Source organism: Misgurnus anguillicaudatus, chromosome 14 (genome assembly GCF_027580225.2).
Source record: "Misgurnus anguillicaudatus chromosome 14, ASM2758022v2, whole genome shotgun sequence".
In the NCBI taxonomy this organism is placed as follows: Eukaryota; Metazoa; Chordata; class Actinopteri; order Cypriniformes; family Cobitidae; genus Misgurnus; species Misgurnus anguillicaudatus.
The window spans coordinates 6,458,963-6,481,662 of NC_073350.2; the positions used below are offsets into that span (position 1 = coordinate 6,458,963).

Below are 22,700 nucleotides of genomic sequence, written 5' to 3' on the forward strand. Positions count from 1 at the left end.
TATTTTCTATAACTTCTGAATGCTTTTTAAAACGAAACTAAAAAGTGAAAGAAGACGCATCTTCGCTTTATATGGATTTGGGACAGTACACCTCACAGAAAACGTGCAGATAAAGATCATTTTAGATGTTTAATGACCATTTAGAGCATTGGATTCGCTAGACGAGAGCATAATGTTCTTATTTTTATGAAAAGCTCCGACTCATCTAGACAGCGGCAGTCACTTGCTGCGTCTCAATTCATCCAGCTGTGGGTCAAACAGAAATTACGTGTTGCGTTAATCGCGCGTTAATAAAATTAGTGCCGTTAAAATGAATTTGCGTTAACGCGTTATTAACCCGTTTATTTTGACAGCCCTAATTAATATATCTTCATTAATCACACATCAGGCTTGCCGCGGTGACAGAATTTTCCCAAAGGTTAATCGGCGCGTCACAAACCCGGTGATCCTGGTATCACTGGGTGGGAGGGGCTTATAAATGCGCATGCAGACGTGCACATTTTACTTTCACTTTTGAATCACTCAACTGTTTAAATGCAGTGCTTGCGTACGCTGCATTAAATCGTGTTTGAATTTGCATGCAATGCGAGTGCAACAGCTGGTTTAATTAAGTGCTTGAGTCAATGTGCGCAGGTAATTCTCACAGAACCCGCCAGTCCCAAGCAGAGCAACCGGCTCCTTCTCCATAAAGCGCTGCTTGAATGATGGGTTTAGTATTTTTCTTGATGAAAAACACAACAACAAAACGATCTCGCTTATATTAAACATCATATATGTATATTATAACAAAAACGAGTAAGCACGCGGCTTCTGCCATCGTCTGGTCGATCAGCTCGCCTCGCCTCGCACACTGACAGAAATAAATGAAATCTGACACCGGCTGCTCTATGACTTGACGCGCGTTCAGCTCCGCTTAATTCAGGCAGCAGACACATTCAGTTGTTAGTGTTTATGCTCTCTAACGAAAATAAATTATTTAATTACACAAAAATATCAAAACGACGGTAAAAGACGGTGTCGCGGTGGGCAAGTGATCTAACCGGTGAGAGGCTGAAGCACCGGTAATCACCGTTTCACCGACTATCACGGCAAGCCTACCAGACATATAATTATACAACATACAATAAATAGTCAAAACACATCTAACAAAACATAAAGTGTTTATTTTAATCAAAATAATGTCAGTATTCATCTTAATAGAAGACATAATACAATCTTCATATTTATAATAGGCTGTCACCTCAAATTGATGTGTGCATCATTCCCTTTTCCATCTCAGCCTGAATTAAAGGTACAATTTGTAGAATCCGCCCATGGAGGGCACACGATCAAAACTATAACATAGATCAGGGATGCCCAATCTTACCCTGGCAATTGACTGTCCCGTAAAGTTCAGCTTCAACCCAAATCAAATACATTTGAAGCAGCTAATCAATGTTTTCAGGATCACTTGAAAATGAATGCCAAAAGCAGGATTGGGCACCCTTGACGTAGATTAATAACGCTCTGAAGCAGCGTGGAATGATGGGATTTGTTGTTTTTAACTCAACCGCTGATGGCCATCAATCAGATGGGAACGAGAAATCATGTTGACGGATGAGGTAATCAAGTTTTATTTCATTACGTAAGGTTTCATGTAATGTTAAAAACTAAATTGTTAGTCATAGATGTTACAGCATTAGTACAATTTGATGTTGTGTTCACACAGCACAGATCTAAGTGTTCAGATCAACAAACTTACAATGATTTTTCACATAATATGTATTGACAGTACAATTCTTATTGTGATGTTACGATGTAAAATTATGATAGTTACTCTGTAGCTGCTACAGTAACAATCTCTATCCAATACTGGATTTAGTAAATGAAAATATGTTTGGTATTCAGCCTTCGGATGAATGTTTCATTTTATTCCTTTTAGTGCATTCCTGATTTAAATTATAAAGACGTCTTAAGGTTAGATTTAAAAAGTAGAGCACTTCAGTTGACTTGTACACAGGCATTCGACACATGTGCATTTGCGACACTCCTACATATACACTTCTCCTCTTCGCACATGCATGACCAGCAAGTACAAAGCATGCGTGGTTACAGCCATGTGTTTGCAGTTGACACGTGATGCTGAAATTTGCGTCACACACACTGTAAACGCCCTCATATATGCATAAAAAGTACTCCGGCCTTTAAAAGAAAAAAACGCGCCCACTACGACATCATCACGTTGTGTGCACGCCCTGACACACCTAAAATTTAAATGCATAGGTTTTCCATTTAAATATGCATTTTGGGTTAAATTCAACAAATATTTAAAATTCGAAAATTTTATTTTTACAGCCCTACCACTGACAATATAAGATTTTAAAGACCTAATGGAGCAGCATAGTTAACTGACTTACTGTTCCACTGCGGGCCCGCTGCACAGGATTCAGTTCTGGAGAAACACTCATGAGACCAGAGCTACCAGCATAGTTCTCACCCCAACTATACTGGTTAGGATCTACACAAAGAAACATGAAAAAAAACCATCAGCAACACGCACTATACTCACTGCTGCCATTAATACAAATTTTTTTACATGTACATACAGTTGCTCCAAAAAACATTTCTATTTTCTATTCAAATGAGATGGTGCACCGGTTGGCAGATGCGACTTAGTTTGATATTTAAGAATCGTTAAATGTTTGAATTATATTTTAATGTTTAAGTGTCCAACAAAGTCCTAATACTTTTTACAACCACTGCATTTTACCAATCCATCAATAACTTACTGTCCTCCTCAGCACCCTTTAAGAAGGCCCCGATAGCACCCAGATAGCCTTCATGTCTCAAAAACAAAGCCTGCACCTCACCCTAAAAACAAAAACATTTCTCATTATTTCTCCTTGACAATCTTGTTATTGATATTTAACAGAATATGTAAAATTAGTAAGATGGACACCTTAGTAAAGAAGTTGATACTATAGGTAATAGTGTGCATGGTGACTGGGTGTCCTCGAATGAAGAATCCTCCGAAATAAACTCTGGTCAGGTTATGCAGTTTGGCATAAAGGCAGGCCAGCTGTCCGATGTCATTGCTTATCATGTGTAGTAAGCTCTTTGCCATGTCCTCTTTGGAGAACTCTGTGACATATATAATAGATATATAATAAACTAATTAAATTAATTTACCCTCTTTTCTGGCACACAGTATATGGAGGATAGAAACATAGGAAACTTGGTTCAGAAAGTACACGGTTAGATTTGAAGAGATGTTGCCCACGTAAATGCCACAGGCAAATGTGAAGGTGTAGCACATGACCTAACTAATAGGCCAGAGCTTCAACACAAACACTGGTAATATCTTTAACATGTTTAGTTATAGTCAATCACATTTTATTTTTGCCACGTTACACGATGTTAAATGATGTGTAACTAATAAAAAAGCTACAATGACGTTATTGGGCACATACACCAGCCTAACACAGAACTTCATTATGTAAAAATTTTCCTTATGTGTGCAGAAAAGATAATGCAAATGTCACTAGACATGTTGTCACATAAATAAATAAATGGTGTAACACAGAAATGATTAAAATTGTAACATATTTTTTGTTACTTTGAAATATGTAAGACTTGCGTAAGACAGATAATGTATATAACAAGATTGAGGACTGCTATTACTATAAATAAGGGGACAATGCAATGCTCAATAAGGCCGCTCTGGTGACGGAAATCCCGCCTTCCAGTTAAAAGAACCAATCATCAATCGATAAATAAAGACTGATGATTCTTTGAGGAAGGGGTACTGTATTGGGATGTGTGATTGCAAACCTGTGCGCATTTAAGTGCAATTTGAGCTCAACTCTTTTCCCGACAGCATTTTTTTTTCAAGTTGCCAGCCAGCGCCAGCATTTTTATGATTTTCACAAAAGTTTAATGCCTTCCTGAAAATTTTCTTTTTTTTAAATATATAAACATACAATATATTAAATGAAAGAACAGATCCTCTGCTTTCAACCAAAAAAAAGCGTTTCATACTACCTTAATTTGTTCTCTTTTTATCACTTCTCAAATATGGGTAGGTTTCTTCAAAAATACAAAATTTTGAGCAATAAGCTGAGATAATTGCATTTTTGTGAAGGACTTTAGATAGAGATCAGATTCAGACGCGTCTATATTTAAGTGCACTTGCCGCATGCCTAGATTTAAAATAAACTCGAGCATGACTTGATACGAAAGGCCTCTAGGAAAAGGATCTACAAATCATACTTTTTTAAATCACAGTCACAGACGTAAAATGAATCGTCTATAAATAGTCATTATTCATCGTCTATTGCAAGTTTCATATAAATAATGTCTTTTCAAGTAAAACACAATTTGTAAAGTCCATTATATATATATTAGTTATTTTTTGACACAAGATAGGCCTATACCATATCTGGCAATATATATGATCTAAGTACTAAAAAATAAGATAAGCTAATTTTTCAATTTTCCATACGTTTCCCCTGCATACTTGCTTGTGTATTGTATAGACCCACCACTATTATTTAAAAATTGAAATGTACGGGAGAACATAAACACATTTGTTCCCTTTCAGTAGTTATTTAATAAGTTTAATTAAATAATATTAAAATACCTTATGGTAGGGCTGCAAGATTATGGAAAAAAAATCATAATTGTTTTGGAAATTATATATTTGAAAAATACAATGAATTGCAAGGCTGCATAGAACAGTCAACTTTTGCAGATTTTGTAAGCTACTGAGGATTTTATTTTATTATTTTGATATAGTCAGTCATGAATTAAAGTGGGCTAACTAACACATAAAAGTCCAGGGCTGAAAATGAGTCTCATTCCGGCCCTGCCGTTTCCCAACGCACTGTTCTATGCAGCCTTGCAATTCATTCATTGTATGTTTTCAAATAATAATTTCCAATTCAATACAAATACAGTACCCTAAACAATTATGATTTTCATAAGGTATTTTAATATTATTCAATTAAATTCAAAGCCCAGCATGAAAGCCGTGTTAATTTCTTATTTTTATACATGTTAATCTTTTGTTGGATTAAAGCAGTAGTAATTATTACCACATTAAAAAAATTTAATGAAGAGAATATTGCATAAATATTAGGCAAAATAAATGTAAATTTAGTTTCAGTATTGTTTGTGTTTCTTACTTACTAATACTATAATTTTTTTTATATTTGCCTTATATTGACCAATCGGCCACATTGCTTGCTCTCATAACTAGACCTCAAACAACAATATAAAAAATTTGCAATGCTCTGTTTGGATGGGCAGGCCGCATTGAAGACTTAAAAGTAAACGTCCACTGCTATGATTGGATAACAGTTTTGAGTCGTAAACTAGCTTTCAACTCCTCCTTCATTACATGTGGGGAATTTTTTTGAAAACAGCCAATGTGGAAAAAGTGGCAGCCGGAGGGATTGAGCAATATATGTTCGAGACGTAAGGGGTTTCTAGCACAAAAGATGGTAAACATAAACGACAATGCGTATGGGTGAAGTAGCAAACAACAAATATTTAAACGTGACGTGCCTAAAAATGACCGTAAACAACACAGTAAGCCTGCATCAGAATCTAAAATGCCTTTCTCGACCTATTCATTTAGCGTTTTTAGTAAATTGAAACAGTCCAACATCAGTGGTTAGAAAGGACACAATAAGCGATCTCTAATACTACTTCCAAACATAGTATGGAAGTGAATGGGGTCCACAAATGTTTTGGATACATTCGCCTTGGGCCCCCAATTTTCTTAATCCTCAACTGTGGGTAACATACTTATGCTGCAATAGTTAGCCTGTCTGAAACCAAGCTGATTTAAACCACATCTCTGTGTGACACTTGCATTACATGTGAACGGCCCCTACGCTAATAGGATTTTGTTTCTCTCTCCCTGTGAGACAAACAGACCCAGTTCCGGTAAATGTGAAGGTCGACACACCTCTGATCTACTGGCCGTCCTTCAACGTGATATCCAGCTGATGCCTGACCAACGACCACCGGTGGAACCCGCTTAATCTTTTTTCGTTTACATACATACATACATACACACATACACACATACATACATACATACATACATACATACATATCCCCCAAGGGTTTTTCCCTCCTAGGACTTCTCCCCTGGCTAAAAGTCAGGAGTTTTTTTTTCCCTCTTCTATACGTTATATTATTAATATACTTGCTTATAATGTTGATTCCTAGCCGCAGCAAATTTTGCTGCTTATGCTATCTGTATTATGTTATGTTATTTGTCAATTTTTCTATGCTTTTTCCTGCTTTTATTAATGTAAAACTGCTTTGAAACAATTACCAATTATGAAAAGCGCTATATAAATAAAACTGAATTTAATTGGTTACAAACATTTATCAAAATATCTTCCTTTCTGTTTACCACAACAAAGAAATGTATTCAGGTCTGTAACAACATGAGAGTGAGTAAATAAAGACAGAATTTTCATTTTTGGGTGAACTATCCCTTTAAGTGCAAATTTGCTGAAGAATCATGCTTTTTGTTTGAAAATGCTCACAATTTTACTTGAAATAGTGAAAAAAATAGAAAGAAAATTTTGTTTAAAAGTATAAAAAGTAAAGTTCACAAATAGTCAATGTAACCTTCCTGTTTCTTTTAAATTAGACCTTCAAAAGAGGGCTCTGTGTTAAAATGTCCCACAGGAATATCTTTGTGAAACAAAAGACCTTTGGCTTCATATCACACTAATACCGACACTGCCAAATGGGTAAAAGGTCAGATGACTCTTCCTAGGGAAGAAACATAGGATGTATAATAAACCGCATGTTGTTACAACCAGGTGTGTGATTTTTACCCTCTTGCTTCACCTTTATCTGTGGTGGCAGATTTCCCAAAACTGCTTGCAATGAGGTCTCCAGTTAAGCCCAGGGAACCATAAGCACCTCCATAAATGTCTTTAACAAGCATATCCACATTTGTGTGCTGTCCTTTGGACGCTAACTGCAACAACTCATCAAACCTCTACGGAAAAGAATAGGAATGGAAATTTAAAGCAATTTAGACTATTAAAGTATTCGTAATTAAAGTGTAAAATTTCTGTCACAAAAAACATTACCTTAGTTTTAGTGAGTAAAGCTCCAAGTCCCCAAAAAGTACCACCACCAATAGAACTTCCACCAATACGCTCAAACTTGTCCTCTGATTCCACCTTTAAAAACAGCATGAAGGAGTCACATGGTCTGTAAACTCACACAGTACAAGCTAATTTTTGTGTATATTGTTAAGGAGCCCTGTAGGTCCTCCTACTGTATGCAAACTCCTAGTTGCTGTAGGGATATACCTTCACTATAGAGACTCCAGAGCCAATATTAATAAGCAGGTAGGGGAAGATATCTGGATGAGTATTCTGGAAACGGAATTCAGAGTCAGCATGTTTGGCATACACAAAAGCCTCATGTGGGATGTTCTTCAGGACAAAGTTACAGCCCTTAATCAGACAAGTCATCTCGTCCTCTTTGTCCACTCTGGAAAAGGACATTTGGGATACAGTTAACAAGGAAACAATCACACACCAATAATACAGTCCTTAAACTCAATACATTTCATGTCTCCAATATGTTTTACGACTTCACTTACTTAAGCTTTAACTTTTTCTCTATAAGGTCTTTGAACTTGTACGCCCCTCCACCAGTGGCTTTGATTACTTTGGTTTCTGTGTTGACCAGGTGGTCCTTTATAAAATCTAGGCAGGTTTCAATGTAGGCGTTCTCAAACTTAATAAAGTGGAGTCGAGCAGTGATCTCCTCCTGTTCAGATATCTCATAAAGATGGTCTTCATCTGTCTCCTGGGAAGCAGTACATTGAAAATTATAATACTACATCAGCTAGTGAGATGACCAGACAAAGATCTTATTATATAATTAGTTTAATGCAAAAACAATCATGTAGTTGCATTTATCTTATAACAAATATAACACTTTATACCACGGGTCTGTTAAATGCTTTATTCTAATTGCTTGAGAAACGTTCAATGGGTGTTGATTATTTTTCAGTAAACCGTACAACTAAGTTGTCAAATGTCTTAAAAATAGGCACCAGAGCAATGTTTGTGGTAACCGTGGTATAAGCGGAATAATTGACTCCGGTCCTTTGAATTATTTGAAAATAACGCTCAGCTTCTCGTCGTGCCGCATTACCACTTTGGATGTGCATTATTTTTTTTATTATTCAACGGCCTGTAGTCAATTATTCCTTACGTATCATATTAAAATAAAATATTTTCAACAACAATTTTTGTTGCAATACGTTTTTTTGTAATATAAAGGGCCAACATTAAGCACCTTTTTAACAAGATGTAATATAAGTCTCAGGCCAGAGTGTGCCGGTGCCAAAATGGATAATTTTTTATAGTCTCAAAAATGTTTACTAAACCTGGGCTATTGTTGTTTCCTTAGAATATATATATTTTTTAAAAATCCATTTCACGCGTAAGTTAAAATATTCGCGAAATATTCCATGGCGACACGTCATGATTGTCACGTGACACACCGCAGCCAGAATAACTAACAGATGTACCCTATTCGTTTTATTTTGTTTTTCATTTTTTATTAAAAATATTCACTACCTTGCTTACCATGTCAACTATCTGATATTCGGATTCTTCATTTAAAAACCTTGATAAATTATTTTGATTTATAACGAGATGAGCAGTGAGCACTGCAGTTCAGAGAGTCCTGTCAACCGGATTTACAGCACCTGAATTGCCCAGTTTCTCCCAAAATACATGACAGTAAAACCCGATTTATAGTCGTGCGTAGTTCTGCGTAGCCTGACGTGCACCTCGCAAATTTTTTACAGCGCGTCAGTTCTACGCAGACCGCAAGCACTGTGATTGGTCCACCAGAACCCCTCCCGTCAGGTGAAAAAACTGCGTCATAGGTATTTCCGTTTGCGACGGTGAAAACAAAGATGAGCCAAGTTGAGGAGTGATTTAACTCAAACTGCACCAAAGTCGCTGTTTATTTACTTCCATCATCGCTGGTCATTTCAAATCACACACAACAAGTTGCTGTTTCTTCTTCATTTTTGGGTTAACTTGCTAAGCTTCTTCTTCATTGATGCTCGCACTGCTACTGTGGTTACTGCCTACCAGCGGTCTGCGCGTGTGTTTGCACGTCAACGCGGACGGCGACGCAAGAGTATAAATGAAAACCGTCGCGGAACCTACGCCGTCGCGGCTACGCCGTAGGACCTGCGCACAACTATAACGAGCTATAAGTGGCTGTTGAACTGGGAAAAGAATAAAGTTGGATATCGTTAGACTTTATAGTTCCGCTATGTGTGTCTGATATATGCATAAAACACGTCGGCAAATTACATTTAAAACAGATTTGTTTTTTCTGCTTCCCTTCCATAGACATCAGTAAATGTGGCACACCCAGATTTTCAGATGCACACCTAGTCTCTTTTCTGGCTACGCTACTGCTTTTGGGTCAAGTTAACCAGTCAGTCAGTGGCCATGGGCGGAGATTTGTTTTTGTGATGTCACCTTAACAAGAGAATCAAAACATCATGTCTAAAGAGACTGCTCTGGTTTCATGGAGATTAATAAGAGTGTGTAAACTTTTTCATTGTAGGGTTGTTGTGTTCACACACTGCCGACACACATTAACGTCCAACAACTTGTAAAAGTGTATTTTGCATAATATGGGCCCTTTAAAGGCACAATATGTAATTTTTGCCAATAGAGGTCGCTAAACAACAACAATGACAACTGCGTGATAAAGATATTAAAAAACATCAGGGATAATGCAAGTACACTTGTGGAAAAAAATATATAACACTGTACCAGTAGTTTTTTGGATATTATTACAAAAATCTTACATATTATAATGCATTTATCTATAATGTCAGAAATGTATAATTGGAGGTTATGCAGTAGTTACTGAAAGACAAGCATTATTTTGCTCACATGTGTACACCTGCTCAAATAAGAAACTCTTACCTTGTTTGAGTGATCAAACGACCTGACTTTGGCAACTTTGTGCTGAACAGTGGAGTAATAGGCCAGTTTTGTCAAAGAGCCACCTGTCAGATGGTAAGACAGGTCATTTTTTTCTAGCTTTACATTTAATAACCAAATAATCTACCAAGTATGCATGGCAATCAATAGGTTACATTTAACTTTATCTTACACTGCACTAGTATTATTATTAATCTGTAAACCTTCCAAAACCTCAACAACACGTTAAAACAACAACTACAAACATGGCTGATTTTGCAGAGAAATACATTTGACAAATAAACATCAACAAGCATCAATGAATGCATCAGTGTTTATGTTGCTATTTCATGTGCCTATTGAATGAACTGTCAAATTAGCAGCACGCGCTAACAGTTTCGCGTACAGCCCTGCCCCAAAAAAACTCCGAGGCGTGTAAACTCCACAAGTGACTGGCTGCGATGCACACAGTTAACAAGAGTGCAAGTTTACGAGTGATGGTACCTATATCTATAGCGAACCTCTTGGCGTTTTCCAAATTACGGAAGATTTCATCCGGGGGGAGTGTTATGCTCTTATCCATGCTGTGAGATCCTCTGTCCGCCCCTCCAGACAGCGCCATCTTACTGCGATGAAGTAACCGCAAGCTGAAACTCGACGTGAAAGGAAGCATGTGGCTATGGCAAAACTTCAAAGTAAAAGTCATGAGAAACATTTTACATTAAAATTAGTATTAAAACAGATTTGTATCCGTTGTCAAGCCTAAAACTAAAATGTTGCTCACGGAAAGAACGAGAAAGTGACTGAAATAAAACCAGCCACAATATTGTTCGGACATTAAACGTAGATACCGCGTAGCCACAAATGTACCAAACTGCATTTATATGGAATTAATTGCCTAACTAGATAGTTTGTAAAACTATGTAACTTTTCATTACATTAAAGTGTATTAAATACATGTGTTTTGATATAATTTGCAATGCCATAGATGTTTAAAGGTGTGAATAAAAATCAACAATATTAAACTTATATGATAATGTATGGGAATGAACGGAAATATATGTGAATTAACGGAAATTTATGGGAATAAACTGGGAATTTGAAAAAGTTGCAGAGTAACATGCATATAAGACGGAACTTAATTGCAGTTTAAAAAAAATCTTGCAGCATAATTTTGCTTATATCAAGAAGATTATTCAAGTGTAGTTGAATTTCTACCCTGGACATTTCTCATTCACATGTACACAAGCATGCCACATCCGGCTACTTGCATTATTTCATAACATGCACAGAGAATTTCTTGAATCCTGCACAGAAAATAATGTCAAAATCTTTGGGTCAATTTTTACCCAGTGCTGTGTTCTGTCTAATATTTACCCATTATGGTTCCACCGGAAGCTGTCATGAAATAGCGGCGCTATCTCGCGCTGAGTGAGTGACAGGCGTGTCACGTGAGCGGCTCGGGAGGTCGCAGTGAGGGCAGCAGCACGGCAGTGTCTTTCCGCCTTTTTTGTGTAAGCCGTAGGTGCTGTTTCGGGTAATGATCCAGTCCTCTAAGGAGAAAGAGGATTGAGGGTGACTTCAGCTGTTGACGCTCGAGTTTGTCTTTTATTATCGGGCGGGTGTGTAAAGGTAGGTGGCTAAACGAGCGCGCGCTAACGTGGGCTGTTTAGGACCGCTAATTTACCTCAGAAATACATAAAGATGGATTTCAATAAGTTTATTTTGGGTTAAGTTGAATTTTATTTACTTGTATCCACACAAATGTGCTAATCGTGACTAATGTCTTTAAGTTAATACAAAGTTATTTTAAGTAGTTTGGTTGGCTTCAACAGTTTTAGCTTATTAGCAGCACTGATCTGACTGATCACAGCGAAAGCAGCAATCAGAATAAACCAATATTCATCATAACAAACTCCCTAAAAACTACTGATTTATGTTCGGTAACGTTTATAAAGAAGTCAAAATTACGACTGTACCGTTTACTGTTTATGTCAATTGGTTCAATTTGGAGTAAACATCAAGACTAAATACAGTTTACCGGACAGACCGTATTTAACGTTAAGTTGTAGAATAGTTCAGATAACAAATGAGAAAGTTTAGCAGAGATGAAACCGTAATGTTCAGTTGATCTTTATTATCATAGTTGGTATTGATCTAGTCTAGCCTAAACCGAAGTCAAGTGTCATTTACACTAGTACAGATCAATTGGGTTTTGCTGATTAGACACACTGGGTTTTTTTTCGACATCGATGTTTAGCAAAGCAGTTTTCGGTTCCCTTTGCTAATCTTACTTTGAAATGATGTCTGGGTGAGGCTTCCTGTTTATTATTTCTGTGGGTTTTATGCTTTGTTTGCTGCTTGTTGGTTGCACCTGTTAAAACTTTATTTGTAGTTTTTGAATCAGTCTTACATCTTGTTTAAAGTAGGCCAGATGTTCTTTGTATTTGTGGTTTTAATACAAGTAAGTTGGTTTAAAGTGAATTAGAAAAGGGGTGAGAAAGAAATGTGTTTTATGGCAGATAAGACCTTGTCTTTTCCAATCTCCCTGTTAGTGTTTTCTCTTCTATTTACTAGTAACATTATTATCAAGAACATCTGTTTAGTTAGCAGACCCTTGAATCCACTCTGGTCTAACACGTGAGCTTTTCTCCCATGCTACTGATCTTTCACTTCTCATTAGTCTTCGATGATGTGTCATAATTTAAGTTTTAATGCATGACAATAGTTCTTTTAATCATAATCACAAGCGTTGCTGTAACGTTTCTCATCTGATTGCATTACATCTCCATGTCTCCAGGCAGGTGGCTGATAATGAACATTCATTTCTTCATCTTTAGAAACGGAAGTCTGACCACATTTCTAGAAATGATGCTGCTGGTTAGGTTGAAGAACTGCAAGTTTAGCTGTTTCTCATCCTGACTCGTCAGTATTGTGAGTTAACTTGAAAAGGCATTCTCGGGAGACAGCAATAGATTGCGGGTGATTGCCTTTTAAGTGTTAAGAGTTTGTCATTCAGACGACTTTTTTGCCCACTTCCAAGGATGTGATTTTACATAGTCTGTTGAAGACCAATCCATTTGATAGTTGACTGCATACAGTGGTCACAGACAGTATTGTAGCTTCACTCCAGTTGCCCCCATACTTGATGAGTTTTTATTTAGGGTTTGGTTTAAGCCTGTGGCGCAGTTGGAGATAATATTAGAATGCTGAATTCGAAAAGCCATTGCCCCATTCCCATTGGAGACTGACTTGATGATTCTGGACTCTGAATTTAGTTTTTGTTGGCGTCTCGTTGTTGACTGGGTTCTTGATGGCTACAATCAGAGTGATTTTTGTTCATTCACTCATATCAATGAAAGTGTACCTTAAGATGGTCTATGCAGAAATTGTTGATGAGGATGGACAGTTAAAGACGTTTGTGGTACAGTCAGTCTGTTTCCTGCATGAGTAACAATGTTTAGGAGCATGAAACTGTTTAAAACTGTAACTGAGTGGATGAACAATAATGAAAGCAGCAGGGCAGTACTGGTGACTGATGGAAAGCCAAGTTTTTACAAAGTGTTGTTAGACTTCTTGCTATTCGCTGTTCTGAAGAAGGTTTCTAAACTCTGTGTGTGTGAGTGCAACAGCACAAACACAATGTTAGACATCTTTGTTTTTAAGGGCAAATTAGACCGCATTGGACATATTTGAGTCTGACCATATTAGAGTCTGTTTTTTGACAGATACAGATATTATTAGGGAGTAAAAAAGTCAGATAATGATATGTCTGCCGATATTCTTTGTGTATATTATAGTACATTACACGCATACTACAGTAGATTATACTACAGAACTTTATATACAGTGCTACTTGAGCTTATTTAATCACATTTACATTTAGGGATTTAGCAGACGAATTTATCCAAATTGTAGTGCTGAGCGATAATTCGAAAACGATAATTTACCGATCTAAATTTTACAGATAAATCGATAACGATAGTTCGATAAGTGATCAATAATGTTTACACACTGTCCGTAATGTTGCGCAAGCACTTCCGGATAGGTTTGCAGCTATCGATTCTTTTTGTAATCGATTAATCTAGGACTGAATCGGTCGATTAATCGAGTAATCGGATAAAAACTTTGTGTGTGTTTTTAAACAACCAAAACAAATAATCAGGGCTCGAAATTGCGACCATTTTGGTCGCATATGCGACCGAAATTTAATCTGTGCGACCTTAAAATATATTTGGGAGCATTTGTGCGACTGCCCATTTTGTTGTGAGGCGAGTTGATTGTGATCCTGCGTGCTGGCGCTGTCCCAGGTTCAGTGTTCTCTCCAACGATACATAACCAATCAAATTTCACCATTAAGTTCTTGCGTTTAATGAAGACCGCAGATTGGCTAATATAAGCGTCAGTCATTCCTTGTTGCCGTGAAGCGCGGAAATGTAACTCCACCACCGGAAAATACGAGTTGACGTTAAACCTTTCAGAGAGAGTGGCTTAAAGATTTCGAGTGTCTCCGCTATGAAAATGTAACTTACTGTGTTTACTGTAAATCCTGTAAAACGGCGTTAATGGCGGAATCAAAACATTTTAAGCGCCAGACGTACCTTGCTTAAACATGGCGAAAGTGCCAAAAACACAAGACGTGTCATGACAAATGTGTTTATTATTGATGGAGACACCGACCTGTCTGTCAAAGTGTGTTTGATGGTGTATTTGCGGCTGTGCGCATGCGCTGGTAAATGGACATTCGACAAACATCCTTGTGGTCCATGTTGCTGTGGAATACGACAATGCTGATGGTATGTTTTTGTTGTATTTTTTAAAACATTGCCTATTTAGTAGTAAAAGCATCCTGGTAATGCAGTTATCAATACCAACATATATATTAGCCTTCTATATTAGGGTATCTTTTGTAATGTCACAATTAATCAGTGTTTTACGTGTTTGCTAGATTTTCTATGTAATCTTAATCATGTTACCTGTAATTGTTAAATTAGTATTGCTGCTATACTATTTTAACAGCAGTTGGGTATTAATTTAGGAATTTATGCAGCATAAAATAAAATAAAATAGAAGACCAACTTAACTTTTAAATGCTGGCCATAGGATGTGTAAAGCACACGGTGGTGGTGTTTTATTTTTAATAAAATAAATCTATTAACATTTTACATTGTAGTTGTGGTGCTTTTAAATTTTTGGATGGATGCGCCTACATTTTTGCTGGTGCTCCTAACTCTTTAAAGTTGGGAGCACCAGTGCTACCAAATAAAAAAGTTAATTTTGAGCCCTGAATAATGCATAACGAAAATGACGTGGCTGTAAAATGTTCAAGCATTTGGCTTTTATTTCTAAAAAACCCCAGAGGTATTTGGCTCCAAAACATAAGCCTATTTATTTAAATTTTTACCCAGTGTTTATAAGTGCCAGTGCCAACAATTAAGCACTTTAATTTATTAATATGCAGTTTTCATGCTGTAATCTAGCCCGGACATCAAAGTAAATATCTGGTTTATGTACATTTCTACACCTGCAGCATTTACCATTAGGCTACTAACAAAATATCATTTCTGGGGTGAGCCCATTTGCTATGGTAACAACCTGTGTGTGCGCTCGCTTGCACCTGTGTTTGTGTTTGTGTGTGCACGCGTGCTGTGCGTGAGGAAGAGTGACACCCCAGTCAGACGTTCAGTTGCTTCATTGCATTTTGGTGTGGCAGAAATACATACATACATTCATTTTCAATAGAACGCTCCATTTGGTTTGCATCACTTGCATTGCGGTGCATTTTAGGTTAAGAATCCGTGAATACATGCAGCTGATATTATTGTTGCGTGGCTACATAAAAGTTTAAGCATATGTGATGCATTGCGCGATCGGTCTGACTCGCGTGAGAGAGAATAACTTCCTTATGCTAAACTCCAATAAGACAGAGCGTATTATTATTGAACAAAATATGTCAGATTACATGTTGCCCATATATGATTGCACTGTGGTGGCGTTTTTTGGTACACACACCTGTAAAGTGCATGCCTGTGTGAAGGGGTTCTTTTTTAAGCTATACTCTCCTGCAATTGAACGTGAATACGTTTACTACTTAAAAACATCAAAGCTAAACATCATATCTAGTCAAACCGCATAACGACTTCGCTACAAATACAGTATGGTATTAAAATCAGCGGAAGCTACGTTACCTTGTTTCATCGACGCTTGGTGAAACAGTAGTGGATGTTTTCTGTTCAGATTCTGAATGTAATGATAATGTAATGATCCCAAACTTTAGACATTCTCTATCTGCCGTTTATGGACACATTCACTTTCTTCAAGCAGTGGTACAGGAAAAAGTTTGCATCTTTCAAGAAGACTGATTATTTTGCAAGACAACGCTTCATCACATGCATCAAAGTACTCCACTTAGTGGCTGGCCAGTAAAGGCATTAAAGATGAAAAACTAATGACATGGCCCCCTTCTTCACCTGACTTTAACACCATTGAGAACTTTTGATCCCTTCTTAAGCAGGACATTTACAGTGAAGGTAAACCGTACACCTCTCTGAACAGTGTCTGGGAGGCTGTGGTTGCGTCTGCACAAAATGTTGATTCTAACCAGATCAAGAAACTATCTGAATCCGTGAATGGAAGGCTTGTGACTGTTATCGAAAAGAAGGGTGGCTATTTTGGTCACTGAGTTTATATATTTTTTATTTTTTTATTAAATGTTTATTTGTAAATGTAGAGTTTGTTTATTTTCACTTTAACAGGTGAAAAAAAACAAGTGAGATGGTAAAATCTTTGTTTTTCATTTAGTTGCCTAATAATTCTGCACACTAATAATTGCCTAATAATGGTGTACATAAAAATATTCTCTTAAGAAAGCCAAAATTTCACTTTTACTACTTAAATGTTCAGGTTTGATTGTTTGTTAACATTTTGAATTGACCAAGAGCACTGTAGTTGTACAATAACAAAAGTAATCCTCAAAAATACAACTTGCCTAATAATTCTGCACACGGTGTATGAGTTTAAAACCGTATATATATTTGTTGCACATGTCATTATGCCCAATTGATCAAACTTTGAAGGAAGTTAAAAGAATCAAGCTCCTTGAATAATTCTAGGCATATGGCTACCCCAAAAGACTTAATTAACAAGAAAATGTACAACACACAGTACTGTATCATCAACATGTCTTAGAAATTAGCCATAGAGATTCCCTATGCTGGTCAGCAGCTAGTAAAACAATCACTATAGGTTTGATTTGTGTAATCAAAATACATCATGAGTTATATCCAGTGTTATCCAGTTAACATACTGTAATTAGATGAGTGACATACATACTTTAGTCTTCTATTAAGTTTTCTCAACGTGGGCACCATTCTTACCTCTCTCTTTCTCTCTCTCTTTCACTCACACACACACACACACACACACACCTCAATGTCAAATGATCCTGCGTGCGCGTTCTAGAAGCTGCTCTGAGTTTTTTTTCGCTTGAGCTGCATATTTTCAACTTGCGCGTAGACGTTTCTAAAGGGAAAAGTGCGTGTTTTCGCGGCAATTGCGCCGCCCTATTCGCGTCATTCGCAAATTCAGAAATATGACAGCATACAATGTGTTGTTACACAGTTACGACAAAACACGTGCGTGGCGCGGGCATATATAGCATGTAAGAGAGGGAGAGATTATGCGCGCATGTGTGTGTGGGAAAGTCATGATAAACTCGATCAGTCGTCTTCTCTGTCAGTAACATCCGTGACTGTTGATGTTTACGCAAAAAAGAAAGTATACCTTTTCAGTTATGGGAGAGAGAGAGGCGCGCGCTGCACACAACACGAGAGAGAGCGTGCGCAGTAAATTAAGCCGAACAGTAAAATATAAATGTGCGCACTCAATTGGATAATTGTAAATGCGCAAACACAGACAGAAAAGACATGCCATCGTGGAAATAAGATAAATAACATATTACTTGAGGGCTGTTTAGTTTGTTTAATAAAATAACAAATTGTTCTCTGGCGCGGGGCGCCCCCCTTATATAATTGTAGGGGAAACACTGGGTTTATGGTCACGGTTTTCGGTGTGGTTCGGTACTAGCAATAAGGAGTGTGCATCTCTAACTGAGTCCAATGCAATACACATTTCGATGCATAGCCTATGATAAGATACATATGAGCAGCTGCTGATGCTATCAGATTCACCCCTTTACGATGCAGTGCGGTCCGATGCAATGAAAATAGGATGCCATGCAATTTAATATGGTGCATGTAACAGTCATGCAGGTCCTAGCGGAGCTTCATTCATTATAAAACATTTATTATAAATGAATTGATGAACCTACTAAAAATTTTAGTAGTCAGTACCAATATCAGTAAAAATTCATGGTTCTCAGTACCAGTTTCGGTATCAACGCAAAACACAAAAACATGCTAATTAAACAACACACAATTTTATTCATGAATTTAATATCAATAAAAAAATCATATTAAAGCTTTGCCATTCTGTTTTTACTTTACATTTATACATCAACATTTATATGTTGCTGAAAAGTTTAGATTGTGCAGATTAAGGGGCGGTATTATTGTAATAAGATCCCTTTCTGACATCACAAGGAGAGCCAAATTTGAATTACCTATTTTTTCACGTGCTTGCAGAGAATGGTTTATCAAAACTAAGTTACTGGGTTGTTCTTTTTCACATTTTCTAGGTTGATAGAAGCACTGCACTGTAAGCCCATACAGGTTTATTGAACTTAAAAAATTTATGGAAACTCGTTGCCCTAAAAAAGTTGATTTTGCCTGGTTGAAATAGCAATTAATTTTAAGTTTAATGTACTTAATGTTTTAATTTCTTCCAATATTCCTGCACTCTTAACCCAGATTAGATGACATTACTAGAAATGTGTGAGGAAACCCGTTGCATATAACTTTAGTTTTTATCACTTTATATTACTTTTGATGTTATAAATGGTATTATAACAAAAATCAATGACTGACTTTAAGTCAATCATTGAATAAACGTGATTCTCCACAGAATCACACAAAAAATGTGTTTTAACATACATTGTAAGTACAGTGGAGAGAAATACAATAAAATGTTTTGAACAGGGTTCATGTACGGAAACACTGATCACCTGAACGGTGACTTCACAAAATTATCATTTACAACAAAACAACATCAATAATATAAGAGCTTGAACCTATATGACATTTTATTAACACATATTTGAATAGAGAAAGTTCTTATCAGTTTTTAATTTGTGAAAAAGCAGAAAATAATCACAATATTCAAGAGCAAAGAATTATGGGTATTCCTCACAACATGAACTAATAATTTTAAGTTCATTTTACTTGAATGTTTTAGTTTAATAGATTTTGTAAGGTTAACAGTTAAATCAACAAATCAATTTAAGCTTTGGCTTCAAAACAGAAAATATAAATGATTTTTCCTTGATTGTTTGAGTAAAGACAATTTCTGGGTTAACAGTGTGGGGACCCAGTCCGATTTTCATTATATGTTTTGTGTTAAACTAGGGCTGGGTGATAAAACGATAACGGGAAGTTGCAAGTAATGCTGAGAATACATGTTGCAGACCAGCCATCCGAGTGCGGCAAACAAGACAGTGAAAGTCTTCTTTATACTTGGATCTGTCTCCGCACCACATCTCCCCAAACGGACAAGGAGTTTATTTTTTACTCTGAGTAATCATGTCTATAAGGCCTTGTTTATACTCACACTTGTGGCCCCAGACTACAGGTCTCTGCTGACTGCGGGCCTGCTTCTCTATGCAGATGAGGCATTTATTCTTCATGCATTTGCTGCTGTACTATTCTTTGAAATAACACAGGACAAATTGGAATAATCACATCTGTTAACAAACACAAAGTATTGCTGAGTAGCAGTTTGCTGGAACAACGCTTGTCTCTTGCGCTGGTCTCTTGCCCTCTCTACTTATGAAGTATTAAGGCCAATTCACACTGGTTCAACTCCAACCAACCCCAACATTCAAAAGTCTCATTTATTTGGATCCAACAACTGCCAACAGACGCATCTGTTGGCATTTGTTGGATCAGTGTGAATTGGCCTTTAGACAAGGCAACCTTGCATTGTTCTGCATGGATGGATCATTATCAAAGTCATTGACCCTTGAATATTGTAATGTTGAAAATAAAAAAAAGAAAAAAATTTTTTGAATCAAACAATTACAAAAACAAGATAATAAAGGTCAAACAATTATTTTGCGATAAAAATATAAATTGAGTGATGCTGGTCCGAGGTAGCTTCGAAGTCACCACTGCTTTGACACATGTAGCCTATTGCAACACTTAATAAAAAGGTTAAATAAATGCATGTTTTCAAAGTTACTGAGTAATTGTGTAAAATATTAGTGACAATAACTTACCCATAACTGAGATAATATTGTGGCTATATCGCCCAACCCTACTGGGTGGGGGTATACGTGCATGTGTATATGTGCATGTACACATTGATGCACATAGGTCTTAAACATAATGCATACATATATTTTAAAATATTAAAATGTAAACAAGGATCAGATATACAGTTTTTAACCAACCTGCGTGTTCATAGGCGCCAAATTCTTTCTCCGCCGGTGGGTCACAGCATCAAGCAATGCTTAGGTTACTTGGCAACGAATGATGCTCTGAAACGCCCTTGCACTTTGAAGAGGAGGAAAGTGGCGCGGTCACGTTTTCCATGTGGTTTTACACGCGACATGTGAAGTAAATGTGAAGCAACTGTGCGCATGTGATTGGCCATTTCGGTGGCTGCTCGAGCCGAGCCCCGGAGCACCCAGGGGATCGCCGCATATCTGTGTGTTTATTGGAGCACTTCCATTCGTGAAACAACAAGTGAGAAACCTTTTTAGGGTTCTAATGTTTCCAGCCGGGCTGAAAACTCGTTCTGATGGTGTACTGGTGGCGCAGATTGGCACTTTTTCGCAGCTTTGAGTGACCAAGAGAGAACGGCCGTTTCTCAATCCGAAGGCTGCAGCCTCCGGAGGTCGCATATGCAGGCTGTATGTCATCAAGCCTGGTTTATTATTTTCAGACATTTGCAAGTCATAAGCATATTACAACAATATGATTATTATTTAACAAAGAATAATAGTCAACTTTATAATTGTTAATGTTATGAAATAAGACAGTCTTGCGACCTCTGGAGGCTGCAGCCTTCTGATTGAGAAACGGCTGTTCTCTCTTGGTCACTCAAAGTTGCGAAAAAGTGTCAATCTGTGCTAAACAAACAAACGTCCATATCCTTATCTGATGCAGAAATGTTATAAAGCAAGAACACAGCGAGAGTACAGGCAGTAGTCAGTCCAAGCTTCTCTACGCAGCAGAGGCTGAGGGTTGCGGTGTCTTCCCCGGGCTCCTCTACTCAGGCGAAGCCCAGGCTCCGGCCTACTCCTCGGGCTTCTGTTCCTCCATCTGCCTCAGCTCTTTGCTGTATTGTGGCTCATAAAGGTGCAATGAACAGCAGATTAGAGCAACACACTTGCAAAATCACCCTCTTCCATATAATATTGATTAACTTCCGCTGTTATTGTAACATGAAGTCTGGCTCGCTCCACAACGTCTGTTTAGCTTAGCTTAGCATAAAGATGGCGGCTGATCGTTTTTTTCTGTGTTCGTATATTTTCGTAAGTCCCACCCACTGATCTGTTATAGGTCTGTAGCGTGAGTGGGTCCCACCCATAGCCCCCACCTTGGAAAAATGAGGAGTCTGTAGTCTTTCACACTCGACAAAGATACAGGATTTCCTTCTTTCAATGACGCAAAATTACGATTTTTACATCATTGAAAGAAGGAAGTGCCTCACTGAAATCAGTATTTCTTCCGTCTCAGGGGAAACTGAGGGAATGATGCACAACCATCCAAAAACATGACTGGGGTTCTAACGATACAAAGCTTAATGCAAATGGGTGAAGTTTCCCTTTAAACAAGCCATCTTTCTGTCCAATATTTGAGCTGGCCAGAGTGTTGCAGGAGTTGTCCAGCATACCCACCCTCCATTGACTTTAGCTTCTCTCTGGACCTTTCACATGCAGTCATAGCCAAATTATTAGCTTACAACTTCAATAGACTTTAATCAGAGTAATGATTTTGTTCTCCAGACCATTCAGTCTGCCTTTAAAAGTAGTTTGGGGAAGTTTCAGCTGCGCTTCTGCTGTGTCAAGAAACAGCCTCTCCTCTCCATCCTTACATGGAAAGACAAGCCCTTGGAATGAAATAAGTAATGATGTCATGCTTGAAAGAAAGATAGACGCGTTTTGTTTTTTCTTTGTGGGTGAATGTCCTAGAAAAACGAGAGTTGGTGTTGATGACTACATGCGGAAATTTGCTTGTTTCCATCCCTATTTGAATTGATTATTTGAAGTTGCAGCTGTTTCGTGTGAGCCAAAAGGTGCGGTCATACACTGTATTTCTCCATGTGTTTGCATGTTTTAAATGTTTTTTCCCCAAGCATCATAGGCTGGAAGTCATTTGCTGCTGAAATACTCCTAATCACATCTAAGTTGTAGTCCTACATTACCTCGGGTCATTATTCCTCTCTGTGGCCTCAGCTTGGCATCCCATCGTCTTTTCTTGCTGCCGTTACCATTAATGGAAGAAATTTCTCTGCTCCGATTCTGGTTTTGCAGGATTGGTCGGCATGCAGAGCGAAGCATTTAAACAATAACACCTACGAACCTCTCCAAACAGC

At 37.5% G+C, this 22,700-nt stretch overlaps 2 protein-coding genes across 4 annotated transcripts in view; one reads left to right on the forward strand and one right to left on the reverse strand.

The window, feature by feature from the left end:
• pank4 (pantothenate kinase 4 (inactive)) overlaps positions 1–10,663 on the reverse strand; it is a 29,593-nt gene extending 18,930 nt beyond the window's left edge. For 2 of the 3 annotated variants that reach the window (XR_008638890.2, XM_055185220.2), the window contains exons 1-9: positions 10,491–10,649; positions 9,990–10,072; positions 7,622–7,830; positions 7,326–7,509; positions 7,101–7,193; positions 6,853–7,006; positions 2,939–3,120; positions 2,769–2,850; positions 2,397–2,497 (exon numbers count right to left, since the gene is read on the reverse strand). Coding sequence is in view for 2 of the 3 variants with exons in the window: in XM_055185220.2 (XP_055041195.1) it covers positions 2,397–2,497; positions 2,769–2,850; positions 2,939–3,120; positions 6,853–7,006; positions 7,101–7,193; positions 7,326–7,509; positions 7,622–7,830; positions 9,990–10,072; positions 10,491–10,608 (1,206 nt within the window). In the remaining variant the exon portion in view is untranslated. Of the gene's footprint in view, positions 1–2,396; positions 2,498–2,768; positions 2,851–2,938; positions 3,121–6,852; positions 7,007–7,100; positions 7,194–7,325; positions 7,510–7,621; positions 7,831–9,989; positions 10,073–10,490 lie in introns of all 3 variants that reach the window. The other variant, XM_055185221.2, reaches the window with a different exon arrangement.
• A 757-nt stretch (positions 10,664–11,420) lies between these two features.
• Positions 11,421–22,700, forward strand: part of rap1ab (RAP1A, member of RAS oncogene family b) — a 28,888-nt gene continuing 17,608 nt past the window's right edge. The window contains exon 1 of the mRNA XM_055185225.2: positions 11,421–11,618. The gene's annotated coding sequence lies outside the window, so the exon portion shown is untranslated. The remainder of the gene's footprint in view (positions 11,619–22,700) is intronic.